Genomic DNA, 14,968 nt, shown 5'->3' on the forward strand with positions numbered 1-14,968 from the left:
CTGCATGGACATGAGAAAGAAACATACCGGTCAATCTCCGCGTGAAGAGAGCGGGTTTGTACTGGGCTTAATGTTTAGGCTAAATCTTTCCAGTTTTAGGCCAATTTGTTTAACCAAACTTATTTCTATTTTCTAAATGCGCACGGAAGAAACATTTTTGCTTTAAATTCATTAAGTCTACTTAATTGTCCTCAATATTCAGTAGAAAGGCTTTTAAACTGTATGATCTTAAATGTTTTGTGGATCTTTCCACAGTCTGCAGGGGGTTTGACCCATTTCTCCTGACAGGACGTGGAAGGGAGTCAGGTTTGTAGGCCATCATGTTTTAGCTCTGGCCAAAAGTTTCCTGTTTTGTGACAAACTCCCACAAACATTGACCTTGTCTCTTTAGGACAATAAGTAATGTAGTGGTATGTTAAGCATCATTATCCACATGGCTTTAATTTTTCCCTTTAGCGTGTTTTCCTCATCGTGATACCATCTATTTAACTGTTTGACACCCTCCAACCAGCGTTAGCCACTATCTTAACAAAGTCTTTTGCTTGTGCTGTGGAAGAAGAAAAAAAAAAAAAGAGTTTGGTAATCATAACTAATCTAAAACAAAATATGTTTAGATTTAACATTATTTAGTAGTCTTTGATTGTATTTAATATATCAATAGAATAAATGGTGGCTTTTTAGAAAGTTAGACAACACTAAAATCTATCAATTAAAGCTGCAGTCTGTAACATTGAGAAGAGAGCAGACTTCGACTGAAAATTTGAAGAAAAACAGGTTTCACGCCACTCCCCCACCCTCTCTGCTTCACTCATGCCCCACCTCCAAGCTCCACCCCTCTCACAGCATCTGCGCGGCTACCGCATGCGACCAGAAGCGTCCAAGCAGCGTACGCGGCATGGAGTGTGAACCGGTAAGAGCGATAACACTCACCTCCAAGCAGCTAGATATAAGATGCTGGTTATACCGAAGTTTGCCGTGTAAGCAGTTGTCGGCAGGGGCAGTAAGGGAAGTTTGTCTTTCGCTGGTGGCTGTCGCTCCGCCATGCGTTATTCAGCGTGTGTGAGCTGTGATTGACACTCCATCAGACGCTCCTCTGGCTGTGATTGAATTATTCTTTCCAGATTGAAATACAGGCAGTATGTGGGACCAATTGAAGCAGTTTTTTTCACAGGTTACATATCACATGTACTGCTGTCTGGGCATAGGGACAGTTTTAGCCAATATGACAAAAAAGTGATTTTTAAAAACTTACAGACTTCAGCTTTAATCCCAGTTGAGTAACTATTTATCAGCTCAAGGTGTCAGGTGACAGAAAGCGTGTCTTACTGGAAGTCAGCACAGAAAATTAAAAGCCGAGGCTATAAGGACTGGCCCACCCCACTTGAATCCTTCTATGGAGCAGGAAATATTAGCTACAGTGTGATAAGAATGTTGATAATAGTCCAAAGAATAAAAACCCAACAATAGAGTAACTTGATGACTGCACTGGAGTACAAAACATGAGGCTGGGTGGGACTGATCCTCGGTCTTACAAAGTTATCAATGAAACACAAAGCAAGAAATCTTGGAAGAGCTGCTGCCAGTGGCAGACTCTTCCCAGCTGGCTGAAAACATCACTAAAATATGTTACTCTAACTGTCTATTCACTAATGTTTTATTAAGAAGCAAAGGCCATCAAGATTAATTCAAAATAAATGTAAAATATATTGAAATACTGCTGTGGAAATTTATTGCCTCATCTGGTCCTGATAGTCAACAATTTGCCCACAACGCCTACAGCAAACAAGAAAAGGTTCACTTAAGAAGAGTATGGCTGATATTTCTGTTGTGTTTAATCAATCTTTATCACATTCCTGTACACCCACTGCTTTCTCCATCAATTCAGAGTTTTTGTTCACCTCTGATGAGTGATTGTGTGTATTCAGCAACTTGAGCTACTACCTTTCAGCTATAAAAAATAAATCAACTAAACAGCTTTAGTGTGGGGACGGTTATGATGCAGGATGTAATTCACTTTTGACATTAGATGATCCTCCATACGGGCATGTGAACTGTAAGTGCCGGGAAGCATTTCTCTATGTTCATGTTGAGGTTAACACTATCACATGAAACCAATTCTCTTTTATGTTTAGATTATCGGTCATGACAACCTTATATTTTCCTCTCATCTGTGATCAAACTTTTACCAATGATTTTCAATGAGCTATTGCCGTCCAGCAGATGTTGAATGCATTGCAAGTAATAAGGTCTAAGCAGTGCTTATAGCTGCGAGATGTGCGAGATACTGACCACTATTTGGAAGAAACACCAGAATTTCCCCATTGAGGGACAGTAAAGGGATTTTCTATTCTATTCAACTCTATTCTATTGTTTTTGATACCGACCACTTTTTGGAAGAAAAATATGGCAAAGCCTCAGTGGACATAAATGAATAGGATGTCATATGCTGTAAATTAAGCTCCACTATGCTGACATTTTAGAAATATAAAGCAAATCTCATCAGGGTAAGTGAAGCTCCTTATGTAGTAAGTGTAAAACCATGACACACCAAGAGAGCAAAAGATGGACAAACCAAGAGTTAAACGACTACAGTTGTTTCTTCATTTGGACTCATTCTTTTAGAGGAAATTTTATAACAGGGTTAGGAAGGAATGAGGAAATGCAGCAGCTCAAAAAAGGCAGGTGGAGGAAATAAGACACATGCTCAAACTACATTGTTTCAAAGGTGGATTTTAGTTTTTTTCCTGCTTAAAAAACTTTAAAGTCCATCTGCCCAAAGCTTTTTAATGAACCGTATCCATTTAGGAACAATGTAAATGTAAAAGGGTGGCCTTTAGAAAAAGGTAAAATTTATTTACGATGGTCTATTAACTAATTAGATTATATTTTGGTGCGTCTGCAGCTGCTGTTTTTAGGATTGGTGTCTACAGTCTTGCTTCATGTAAGCATCAGTTAGCTGGGATGATGTTAAAGTGACAATATGCTGTCAAAAAGGTCATCCAGGTCATTAAGTTTCAAATGAAATGTTGATGAAGCACAGGACTCTTGATATCCAGGTCACTGATCAAGGTTATTTAACCGCTGCATGATTTCTGTCAGGAAGTCCTCTAAACTAGGCACTACATGAAGCTCTCAAGCAACCAAAAAAATAATTTAACCAACACAAAGATGATTAGAACATTCCAGAGAAGATTAATCCAACACAATAACCAGCAATCACAACTCATAACTGAACCACTTCAGTTAGATCTAGAATAAATACACTCATAAGCAGAGAAAAGGTTCAGTAAAAGCAAATCAAACCCCAAATCTCCACTGTCTGCAGTATCCTTTCTGTATCAAGTAGTCTGCATATGTTCTTATAAAATCCCTTCTTTACCAATGAGATCTGAGCCTGGAGCGCATTAAATCTGTGTTAATTTCATTTTAAGGCTGTGGTCTTACCTGATTGAGAGACGGGCCTGCGCCTCCTCAAAGTCATTTCTGAGGAACAGATCGAGGGCAGCCATGCAGTCCTCCAGAGCCACCGAGAGGTCGGACCGAGAGCACCTGCAGGACCACATACATCCAGATTAAACACAATAAAATGTTATACAGTATGTTTGAGCTGATATAAACAAGCTGAAAAACTTAATTTGTGTTATTTCATTAATTAAAACTGAACACCACATTAAGCATAGCTATCCTGATAAAGTAATCTAAAATTATTAATGCATTTTTTATTCTAGCTCTTTTCTATGTTTCATTCTCTTTCATATCAGACCATCACTGCTGACCTATACATGCTTCCTGTTTATAACATTTTTCACAATACAAGTGCTGTACTCTAGATAAGAAAATAAAAAACAGGAACAAAGGCAGCATGAGCCTGATAGATGGACCGACCTGATCTCTTTCTATCTTTGCGTTACACTGTAAATTACAGAGGAAATCAGTAACAGCTAAAGCTGCTTAAAAAAACAATGTTTTTATCCAGAAAACATAAAACTGTAAAAGAGTAAATATTTGTCTCAAATATGACTCTAGCCTGTTACATGTGTTGAAAGATGACCAGGTCATGTCAGGACTCAGTCACCTTTGGCTTCATCTTCCAGATGACCCTCACGTGACAGCTTCCCTAAATGAGCACAAGTTATGGCTGACAAAAGCTACACGTGAAATCATGTTTCCCTATGATGAGTAGCAGCATCAGCTTGGGATTCTTCACACACTCGATTAGGACTGGCCTGAGGTCAGCAGAGCCTCGGACTATATGGTGGAAAGTTAGCATGACACTAATAAACACTGTACTTGACAAACAGCTTTTTTCCTGCTTATTTTTGTCATAACAAAGCTAATTCCCAGAGTATTATTTCTGCATGATGTACTTCCTCACAATGCCCCTATATACAGGAGGTTTCTGCACCTCCACCTCTAGTTTCAGTCCTACTATGAGAATCAATATAATCAACTTATTAGCAACTTGTGAGGATGCAGGTAAGGGGAGTTTCTGTGCAGAACACACACCACTATCACCTTTCAGTTTGTGCAGTAATTTACACATGACAAATTAGTTTCAGTGCACATTTTACAAATTTTAACATTAAGCAAGACTTAACGCTAAATAAGTTAATCATATCAAGGCTTTACAATCCTAAATTCCTCTTCTTGTATGATAAGTATGCAACTATGAGATCTGGGGTTGCCTTTGAGAACATTTTATCTATGAAATGCAGCCTAAAATATTTACACCTTTGTTTAGCTTTTTTTTGTTGTGAAATTAAGGAGTGTTTATGCATCCCCCAAGCTTAGAAGCCTATATGTACCTGTGTGCATGTATTTTTTTATTTGTAGGGGGCCTGAAAGGGTCTTTCCTTTTCTTGTTTGTGGTTGATTTGCTTCAGATGCTTGGTGGGATGTTTTTTTTTTTGCGGCAGCCCAAGCAGTGAAGGGACCCCATGCGCACAGTGGCAGTAGTTCCTAAAGCATTAGGAAAATTTGAGCTACTTGGAGGATTCACATGTCTGGTGAGGGTGTGAAGAAGTTGGGAATCTTGGAATCTGATGAGCACGGCCAGCTGTTGCAGGGGTGCTCATGTGTTCATGGTTAAACATGGGTGCTACAAGGCTAAACCAAGATATGTTGCTGAAAGAATGATAAACCAACAGAATTGGACTAAGGAAACTTTTTGTATGCCCAGAACAGTTTTCTTATTCCAAAAGAATGCACTGAATATATAATGCACCCCTAAATATTTGTCTAAGACTGCAAAGACTACCAGCTTTATAACTGATTTCCAGTTATACGTCTCAGTCAGGAGGAGAGGTAGCCTGCAGTAAGTTAGATCTAATGCGAACAAGTCCAGTCTTAATAACAAACATTAAACAGGGAAATACCAGTGCAAAAGCAGAGCAAATAATGTACCAAACAATGGGGACTTGTAAACTGTTAAATTCTTGTCTGTTAGCCGCACAGAGAAACAATTAAATCATGTCATGAAGGCAGACAGGATCACCATGATGGAGGAGCACACACAGCTCCGGGCAGGCTGGGCTAATGACATGCGGGTGACTCCTGCCTTCACCATATGACCAGCAACAAGGAAAAAGCTCAGTTTCCTGATAACACATAGACTCGTTCTGAGGTAAAAAAAAAAAAAAAAACACACACACACGTACAATTGGTGTGCCTTCCTTCATAACAATTCAGTCTGAAAATGTAGCATTAAAGGATTGTGTTTTCAAGAAGTTATGTACTGAATAACTGTAATAATCAAAATAATGATATTCCACAGTATAAATAGCATAACCATTTAAAGGGCCAAGAAATTAAAACAAGCACGCCTACATGTCACATGTCCTCCCACACGTGACTCCTGACTCCATAGAGCCAGTCTGACCTGCACTTTCCTTCATGTTTCCTCTGTGCAGCTACTATCAATTAATTTACTCCTATTGTTTATTTTGAACTAATCTCAGTAGTAAATAATAAAGGGGATTATTTTGGTCTGATCTGTAGATACAGATAAAGTGAATATAGTTTGCATGCATTTTAAAATATTTAGTTTATCTGATGTAGATAAAGTGACATGTGAAATGCTATTAGGATAGGCCCAGTCTTAAATTGTCAGCTAATGTCTAATGATATAAACTCTTATTGTTCTTTCAGAGTAAGCAGAAAATAGGTATAATACATTTTGAGGCGTTTTCTTATTTGCTGAGCTCTTTTTCTTTATCATAATAATAAAAATAAAAAAAGATAAACTGTACATCATCACCGGTTAACATCCTCTGGTCTTGAGATTGTTACCAGATAATGTATATCCTCTGTTAAGATCAGCACAGACGATTCATGCGTATCACTACAAACAGAAACTACACAGCCTCCCAAAGTGAACACAAACTTTGCATATTCAAATTCATGTTATACGTATGTATGTTTTTTCTGAATCTAATATCTAAAATTTCCAACAGTTAGATACTAGATTCTTGTAAACAGCTTTAGGAAAAGGGTTTGATATCCATAAACAGCCAAAACAGACTGAAGTATTTACATTTTCGGACTTATCTGTAATTCCTACACTAAAGGTATAACATCATGTAGCGTTTGAATGACAAGAACTTTAGAGCAAGATACAGCTGAGTTTTTAATTAGCGTTTGCTATAACCTCGCACTTCTCCACACACCAAAATACTCTACTGTAAATTTTATTTAACTTACAGCCGTCCGCTATTTACTTGGGCTTAGACAAACTTTATTGTCATTTTCTACACACAGGGTGTATACAAAACGAAATTTCTTTTTGCAAAGCTCTCAAGACGTTTCCATTTCTTAAGGCGCAGCAATGATCAAATGTAAAACTCGGACTGAGATATGATTTACAGCTTTCGCAACATTCAGCTTTTTTTATTCAACATTTAACAGTCTAACAGCAGTGGGGAAGAAGCTGCATCGGATGCTTTGAAGCCCCTTCCCAGAGGGAGAACAGTCCATGGTGGGGGTGTGAGGCGTCATTTATAACCCTTAGGTCAATTTATACAGTTTCCTTTAAACATAAGAAATTTCTGATTGTATTATAACAAGACACCTTCTTATATAATCACTTGTCTTATTGCTGTTTAAATATAAAAAAATTTGAATTACTTTTTAGATGTGGTGTGCAACTGAACTAAACTCTAAAGTATAATTTACCATCTTATCAATCACAACCCCAATTTCATAGTCATATACCTGACTGTAGCAAGTAATTTCTGGCCAAAGTAAATTGTTTATAATGAATTATGCAAATAAATAATCACAGAATTGCGTAAATTTAATTGTACTCTAACTTCTAAATATTTTTACAGCACGCCCCTTTCTCTCTGATAGTAAAGCTCGTCATTGTCACAGTTGACTCTTATGAATATAGGAGAGATTATAACCCTGATTATAACCCAAAATAACTTCTTATGGGATATATTAATTAAAATAACAATCAATAATAATAATCAATAAAAGGAGTCAGTTAAGTTAAAAATATAATGGCCTCTCTGTTAAGTTGAATGTCTGATTATAATTAAAGATAAAAGCCTGACTCTGTCAACAGGATTTAACATAATGGATCACCACTGGTTAATAAACTTCATAATTGATGTTAATTTAATAGCTTTGACGACTCTTTTCTTCAGGAAACCACCATCTCACTTAGTGAGCTCTAACTAGAAACCAATATAACTGGTACCACCTGATTAGAAGGCAAGTTTCTGGCACTTTTAGGTTTGAGGAAACAGCATATCAATAATTTTCATTCAGTACATGACCAAGACCTTTAAAACGAGAAAAAAGCAGAAGACAGAAGCAGCTAAACAATCAGTCGGACAAAAAGAACCCGTCAGCTCCAGGATGTGCATACCACGCATCGTCCCAATAATTCAATAAAGTTTCAAGTCAGCAATTCTGTTAATTTCTCCAGAGAGCAACTTACACAATGCTTTTCATTATCAGCCAGATGCACACATAAAACCATCACACCATGTGGTCATGCACACCGGTTTTTGCACTAACCCACGCACGCACGTAGCCCCACAGGAGTGACGAAGCATTAGTTTGTCGACTCATTCCAGCCCGTATCAAGCCCTTAGAGGCTTGTTTATATAAAAGTGTAAGCTCGCCTACTTGCCTGACTGTCAGAAGACCAGAAGAAATTCATTTCCCCCTCATGTGATGAAGCAAAACATGCAACATGTTATCTTACCCGGTGGACAGAGTGTCGTCTTCTTGTGACATTTTCATCTGGTAAAGTGTGTTAGAAGGAAGACAGAGAGGTAGCAGACAGTAAATTTGCAGAAGTGAGCCTCTGGCCTTCACTGGCGGTGCAGAGTAAATAATGATCTGCGTTTCTTTCAGTGGCTGCAGACACTAGAGCAGAAGCAGCAGAAGAAAGGAGAGGGAGAAGAATGAATGAGCGAAGGTGGGAGGGAAGGAGGGAGGGGAGGAGGAGGGAGGAAGAGGTCAGAGGCAGCAGCAACAGCAGCCTTTAATGAGATTGGCATGACCATCACACATGAGGAGAGAACACACCATCTGTGCTGCCCTAAACACACACACAAACACACAAATAAAAAAGCCTGGACCACCTCCCCTCATTTCCAACCTCACTGCAGTGTGTGTTCTGATTGGTCAAAGCAAACTAAGAGGGTGGGGTTTAAATGTCCAAAGCTCCAGAGCCTGATTACTTTTTTTATACAAGCTGGTATAGAAGGGCAAAAGAAAAGAGAAGAGTGAGAATAAGAAGATATAGCTCTATATAGGTCAGAGGTAATGATTGCTGTAGAGTTCCAATTGAGTGTGCTGCAGTGCCAGAGAGTGAGGACTGCAGCGTGTCCTGAAACAGAGGCCACAGACGCAGCACAGCTGTTCCCACTGGGGGGGAAACTCAGAAAACAGCAGACGACATCCCAACCATCGGTTTAACACTATGTTAAAGAGGACTGACCACATCTACACCTCATATAACTATTCTTTTTGTTTTTATATCTGTAGTGGGCAGGAGCTGCATGGAGGACAGAGGCTCTAAGCATAGGTCTATCCCTGCACCAACCATCAGCAGCTTTGCTAACAGAAAATGTGCTGAATGTCACATCTGTTTTCATACAGCCACATTTCTGACAATAGTTCTTAACCCAACCCTGCCATTGCCAGGTTCACTTAATTATAGAGAAAGATAGAGCTTCACTGCTAATTATTGTGGCAGAGAGTTGAATACACTTTCTGTTTCTGCATAATGTCTTAATGTCTGTGGAAATATGTCAGCAGCAGCCTAGAGGGTCTACAGAGAGACATGTTTACTCATCATATCTATAAAATAGCTCTAGCTCAGTCAGAACACAATGGCAGCTTTTTTGTCCAGTAATTTCTTTTCAAGTTTTGCAAAGGTTTTTTTTTTTTTTTTTTTTTTTTTTTTTTTTTTTTTTATCAGATCTAGACCTACACTTTGACTAGGACATTCTAAAACATTAATTATCTGTTTTTCTTAGGGTGCATCCATTCTGATAGAAGGCGAACATCTGCCACAGTTTTCTATCAGGAGTGTCCCGTTAGCTCAGTCCATCTTTCTTTCTACCAACACTTCACTACATTTGTGCCCAAAAAGTTGCAGTCTTCTGACCAGAGGACTTCCTTCTGGATATTTGCTAGTTCACCCATGCAGCCAACCCAATGGAAACAGTAGACAGCAGATTTGTTAAAAAATGTTAAAAGGGAGGTAAAATAATCTAAACCAGAGAAAATAAAAGCTGCAATATTAATCTTCTTGTTGGATTTTGTACAAGTTGCATTAAATTTAAAGTTTATCAAATTGTATCTTATGCTAGAGCAGCACATGAAAAGAGATGGTGGTCTGTTTGAATGTAAGCTAATCTCTAATTTTGACTCATTTTTGACTCATTTGGTGTTTTCAGCAAACAATAAGTCACATTGTTAGAGATACTTTTGGTCTTAGCAAGTGAACTGATGTACAAAATACAGAAGAGAAAATGGGGCCGAAGACTGAGCCCTGAGGAACACCATGCAACAAAGTAATGACTTTGGACATTATTTGCAAACATGGAAAAGTTTCTATTGCTCAAATAAGGAAACCACGTCAGAGCAGTTCCTTCCTATCTCTCTATGCAGTGATGTATGAGAAGTATCATGTAAAACGTTATCATAAGCTGCAAATCAATATATCATTAGAGAATTTTAACAAGGCAGTCAGAGGAGACTATAACTTAGAAATATTTACTGAAGCTCATCTATGATATCTTTGTTCTGGATAACTTTAGTCATAGATATTGTTATCTGACAATATAGTAGGGCACCATTCAGCCACTAAAAGTGGATCTCCTCCCTACATTCTTCATAGCCCCCTTGGTTAATTCTCACACAAATACTATCCTTATCTGGCCATTTTTAATTCAATGACTGAACACTGTTTTTTTTTTTTTATTATTTTAAAGCAAAATACTTTTCCTGACCTGTCCGCTGTTTTTCCCTGGTTGTTTTTTCACTAATGTTCTCCAGCAAACCTCTGGGGTGTTCCCAGAACAGCCTTATTCTGGCATTGACTCAATTAAACTCCACTCAGATGGATTCTATTCAAAACAAAGGGGGCTCTAAGACTACTGGTTGCACTGATATTTATTTATCGTAGAAGGCTAAATAGAAATGAAACAAACTTTTAATTTGTAAGCAAATGTAAACAAATTAAATCCAATGCATCCAGACTTATGGATGCATAAAGGAAAATAAAAGAAAAAAAGTATGCAGTTTTGTAGGTCAGTGTATCTGGTATGGAAATAGAAAGATTCAGCCATAAGGGTTTAATTGGCTACAGGATAAAAACTATACTACACTATGAAATTATAATAAGACTGCTATAACTGGTTACTAAGAAACGCATAAATAATGGGATGTTTGCACATTTAAAGTGGTCTCTGACAGACAGGTTGGATTTTGTTCCCTATATCAAAGTCCTTGTTTTTATTCTTGCTTATTGTGGAGGTATTTTTATTTTTATTCTAGTGGTACTAATCATCCGATTTCCATTTTTTTTTTCAAACAATTCATGCTGATCTGGGTTTTCTTGTACCAAATTGCCTACTGCCTGTGTTTCTGAGTATTTCTGTAATCTAACTCGGATTTTCTCTGCTGTCCCACAAAGCATTGAGAGTACAGCCCTACCCATTTGAAGATGGATTCATTGACCCCTGAGCGTCACTGTTCCCGGGCAGCTGTAACCTGAAACACAGGAACAAAATTGAAGGTGTTCAGAGAGCAGAAGGCACTCTCTCGAGAGATAAAACCAGCTAAAAGCTTTGCTATTGTTTGTGAAATATAAGCATGCGAACCAAAAGAACACAGGGAGGACAGATACAGACACTCCCAAGGTAGATATATGGACCTTCGTTAAATGTTCAGATACTATTTATGTTTCACATTATATATGTATTTTTTTTATTAATTGTGATCCTTTGTACTTTTTAACCATATGAACTCTAAACCTGGGACACCTACTTGAAGTCGGTGATGATGGGGTCCAGCTCTGGGGTGTTTATGACCGACAGCCTGAAAAAAATAACCACTGAGCATCAGCATTACACGGTTGCTTTAACAACAGATTTTGTTTTTTTTTTATTGTGGTTTCACTCCTCATTGTTCTCGACTGTTTGGAGAAAAAAAAAAAAAAAAAGAAATGAGTGAATGTGAACATACCGGCTCGGGGAGTCTGGGCTGTCTGGGACGTCTAAAGCCTGCTCAGCACCCCTGTGAACGTGGCAAAGAAAAGGTAAGACACAATCTCCTGGTGGAGAGATGAGGAGTTTGAGGAGGGAAATGGAAAATCTCAGGGATAAAGCTTCACAGGACTGTTTGAAATGTATGACATTAATGAGAAGAGAACCCTAAACATAATGGATTAAGTAAGAACCGGCTTAGGCTGCATCATTTAATAAAAACATGCAATTAATGCAAGACATTTCAATATTGATCAGCTAACCCCCTACTCTTCATTCCACTTCATTGTTTTAATCATTAACAATCTTATAACCACTCTCAGTTTGAATATATATACCAGGTGAGGGCTTTAAGGGTATTATTATTATAATATTGAGCTATTCAGCTCCCAATATGCACAAAATGATTTAATGAGGGCTACAACTAACGATTATTTTGCAAATCTATTAATCTGTTGATAATTTTTTTCGATTAATTGATTAATAATCGGACAACCAAAGGTTCCTTAAAGAAGATTTTTTACTAAATTAAACCAGGTGAAACTAAAATTTTTCTACTTGAGGAGTTTTTTATTGTAAATGCAAAATGTTTACATATTTTCTTTACAACTTTGCTATAATTACCGCTCTAAGTGCGTCGCTCTGTCAGCTAAAGGCATGTTTTACAGTGTCTACAATCCAGTTAATGATTAATCGATTACGAAATTAGTTGCTTATTTCAATAATCGATTAATCCGATGAATTGTTTCAGCCCTAGATTTAATAAAACATCCTACCAAATACATTCAAGAAGTCCTTAATACAAACCAATATTGCAATTATGGCTGTGATTCAATACATCTAAAAGTGCAAACACTTTAAATTGAATCATGGTAAAAATAAAGAATAAAATCCCTGACATACACCTGTCGCATTAAAAGTCTATGTCGATCAGGTCTTTTTTATTTCCCTAAACATGAACATGTCTATCAATGAATCAATGCCTTTCGGACATCGTATTAGATTTACAGTAGATATGTAAAAGCATTAGTTCTGACAGCCCTGTGTTTACCTGTATTCCATTAGACCTACGTCATCACTCTGGCTATAATCCCCTTTCACCACATCAAGCAATGCTGTCCAACAGGCTGCAGACTGGTTACAGAGCTCATGACAGCAGGGAAAGCATTTTAAAAAAACATCATCATTCACTTTATCCTGCTCCTAATTATCTGAATAGAAAGTTTAGGATAGATTTATGAGTTTTAACTTATTCCCTGACTGAATGATTGATAGTCAGCGGGACAGTTTACATTGAGAGTATAGGCTTCCTCAGTGATCAACCTTATCTACTGTGTGATAAGGAAAGATGAGTGTAATAAAGAGGCACTTTCTGACAGGACAGGGCCTGCACTGATTCCCGGCTGTCCTTCTATACTCACTTCTTGCTCTCATCCTTCCTCACGCTTCGCCTCAGGTTGTTGATGAAACTCATCCCTCAGCGCGTGGCTCCAAACAGACAGACTGCGGACAGAGCAGCTTTTTACACCGCGGACATGGAGGGACACAGAGCGGGGAGCAGGAGAGGACAGGGGCCGCCTCTCACTCACCTCTCACGGACACAAAAGTGTTGGAGAGCAGCCGCTGAGCCTCTTCCTGCTTCCTGACGTGTAGAAAGGTGTGCTGTTCTCATTACCATCATAATGACTTTTCTATTGACATGCACAGGAATGTGGCTCCTTGGTCCTAAAGCCCTCAGCTTTAAAATAAATAGGTATCAGCTGATAAACACCTTTTTCCCATATAAGAGTTAGAAAATAAATTATTTCTAAAGATAAACATTTGGTCACATTTATAAGAATAAAATACGCAAGAGGATTAGGGCCACTGGAAAAAAAAGATTTTTGAATATTATTTCAGTTTAATATGGGAATAAAGTCAGTCTTTAATCTCAGAATTCTGACTTTTTTTTTGTTGAAAATTCTGACTTTGATCTCAGGATTCTGACTTTTTTCCAGGATTCTGATTTTAATCTCAGAATTATGACTTTAATCTCAGAATTATGACTTTTTTTTTGAGAATTCTGACTTTAATTTCAGAATTAAAGTCAGAGCTCTTCTCTAAAACAGACATGGCTACAGCTTGATGCTAACATGTTTGTTATCTGTTAGAATTCAGTCAGAATTCTGAGAAAAAAGTCAGAATTCTGACTTTATTCATATTAAACTTAAATAAAATTTAAAAATCAGTTAACTTTTTTTCAGTGGCCCTCATCCTCTTCCATAATAAAAAGCTTGACTTTCATAAGTTATAAAAAAAATCTGTGAAAGTTATAAAAACATATTAATATATTTTGTTTCTGTAATGTTTATAGTAATTATATTAATACAAAATATATTTTTTACATTTTATAGAAATGCTGAAGATGTATATAAAAAAATTATAACTTTCTCCCACATGGAGTCATTATTGAAGAGCAAAAGCAAAAAATGACAAACTGCAAATCTACACATTTTTTTTTAGTATTTCTTCAGTTTTAATTAAATGTGTTACATTTTTTTCTGGTTAAGCCTCCCAATAATCATCTCTCTTAAAAGTTAGAAAATACAAAATAAAGTACAATTGGTTTGAATTTTAAAAAGACTTCTTGAGAGTAAGTCTACAAGCATAAGTGGTTCAGGTTTGTCTGTACAAAAGGACAGTAAGACGGACTCTAAAGTGGCCTTTGAAAAAAAAAAAAAAAAGAAACTATAAACACTGGCATTAGATAGTCAGGGAATAGACATGCAAATGTTGTATATACAATAAACTTCAACACGATGCAGCACTTATTGTAGGGGGGTTAAACACAAACAGGGCACAAAGCGAAATCATAAAGACGATAGCCATCCTTAATGCTGTGCTATATTTGATCAAAAAGATGAATTCAAACAAAATAAAACTTTTTTTCAGCATTCTTCCCTCATTAAAATCTAACTTTTATAGATGTGTGAGCAGGAGCTCTTCGGGTATAACTATAAGATATAAAAAAAAAAAAAGCTCAGGCAGCTTTATGTGTGGCTATGATGAGGCATGAGGATGAAGTGCAGTGTGAGTTTCTATCATCACAGCATGAGCTGCTAAATTAAATTCTCACACAGGATGAAAAATGCAATAAAATATTCAGCCCGAAAAAAGATTTGTTGACTTTGAAACAAAAAGAGACTCAAAATCAACTGAGATGTAATGACTGATGGAATATCAGATGGAAATGTACAAAT

The 14,968-nt window shown here is 37.3% G+C and overlaps 1 protein-coding gene across 2 annotated transcripts in view; it reads right to left on the minus strand.

Annotated features, from left to right (window-relative positions):
* The window catches only part of ttc39a (tetratricopeptide repeat domain 39A), a 29,393-nt gene extending 16,005 nt beyond the window's left edge, over positions 1-13,388 (minus strand). Inside the window, exons 1-6 of one of the 2 annotated variants that reach the window (XM_038281101.1) lie at positions 13,319-13,388; positions 13,151-13,232; positions 11,710-11,760; positions 11,512-11,562; positions 11,179-11,235; positions 3,445-3,549 (exon numbers count right to left, since the gene is read on the minus strand). In XM_038281101.1, the coding sequence (XP_038137029.1) occupies positions 3,445-3,549; positions 11,179-11,235; positions 11,512-11,562; positions 11,710-11,760; positions 13,151-13,203 (317 nt within the window). In that variant the 5' untranslated portion in view covers positions 13,204-13,232; positions 13,319-13,388. Of the gene's footprint in view, positions 1-3,444; positions 3,550-8,212; positions 8,393-11,178; positions 11,236-11,511; positions 11,563-11,709; positions 11,761-13,150; positions 13,233-13,318 lie in introns of those variants that run through there. The other variant, XM_038281102.1, reaches the window with a different exon arrangement.
* Positions 13,389-14,968: the final 1,580 nt, after the last annotated feature.

The sequence above is a fragment of the Cyprinodon tularosa genome, unplaced genomic scaffold, assembly GCF_016077235.1.
Source record: "Cyprinodon tularosa strain WSP-4 unplaced genomic scaffold, ASM1607723v1 ctg167, whole genome shotgun sequence".
In the NCBI taxonomy this organism is placed as follows: Eukaryota; Metazoa; Chordata; class Actinopteri; order Cyprinodontiformes; family Cyprinodontidae; genus Cyprinodon; species Cyprinodon tularosa.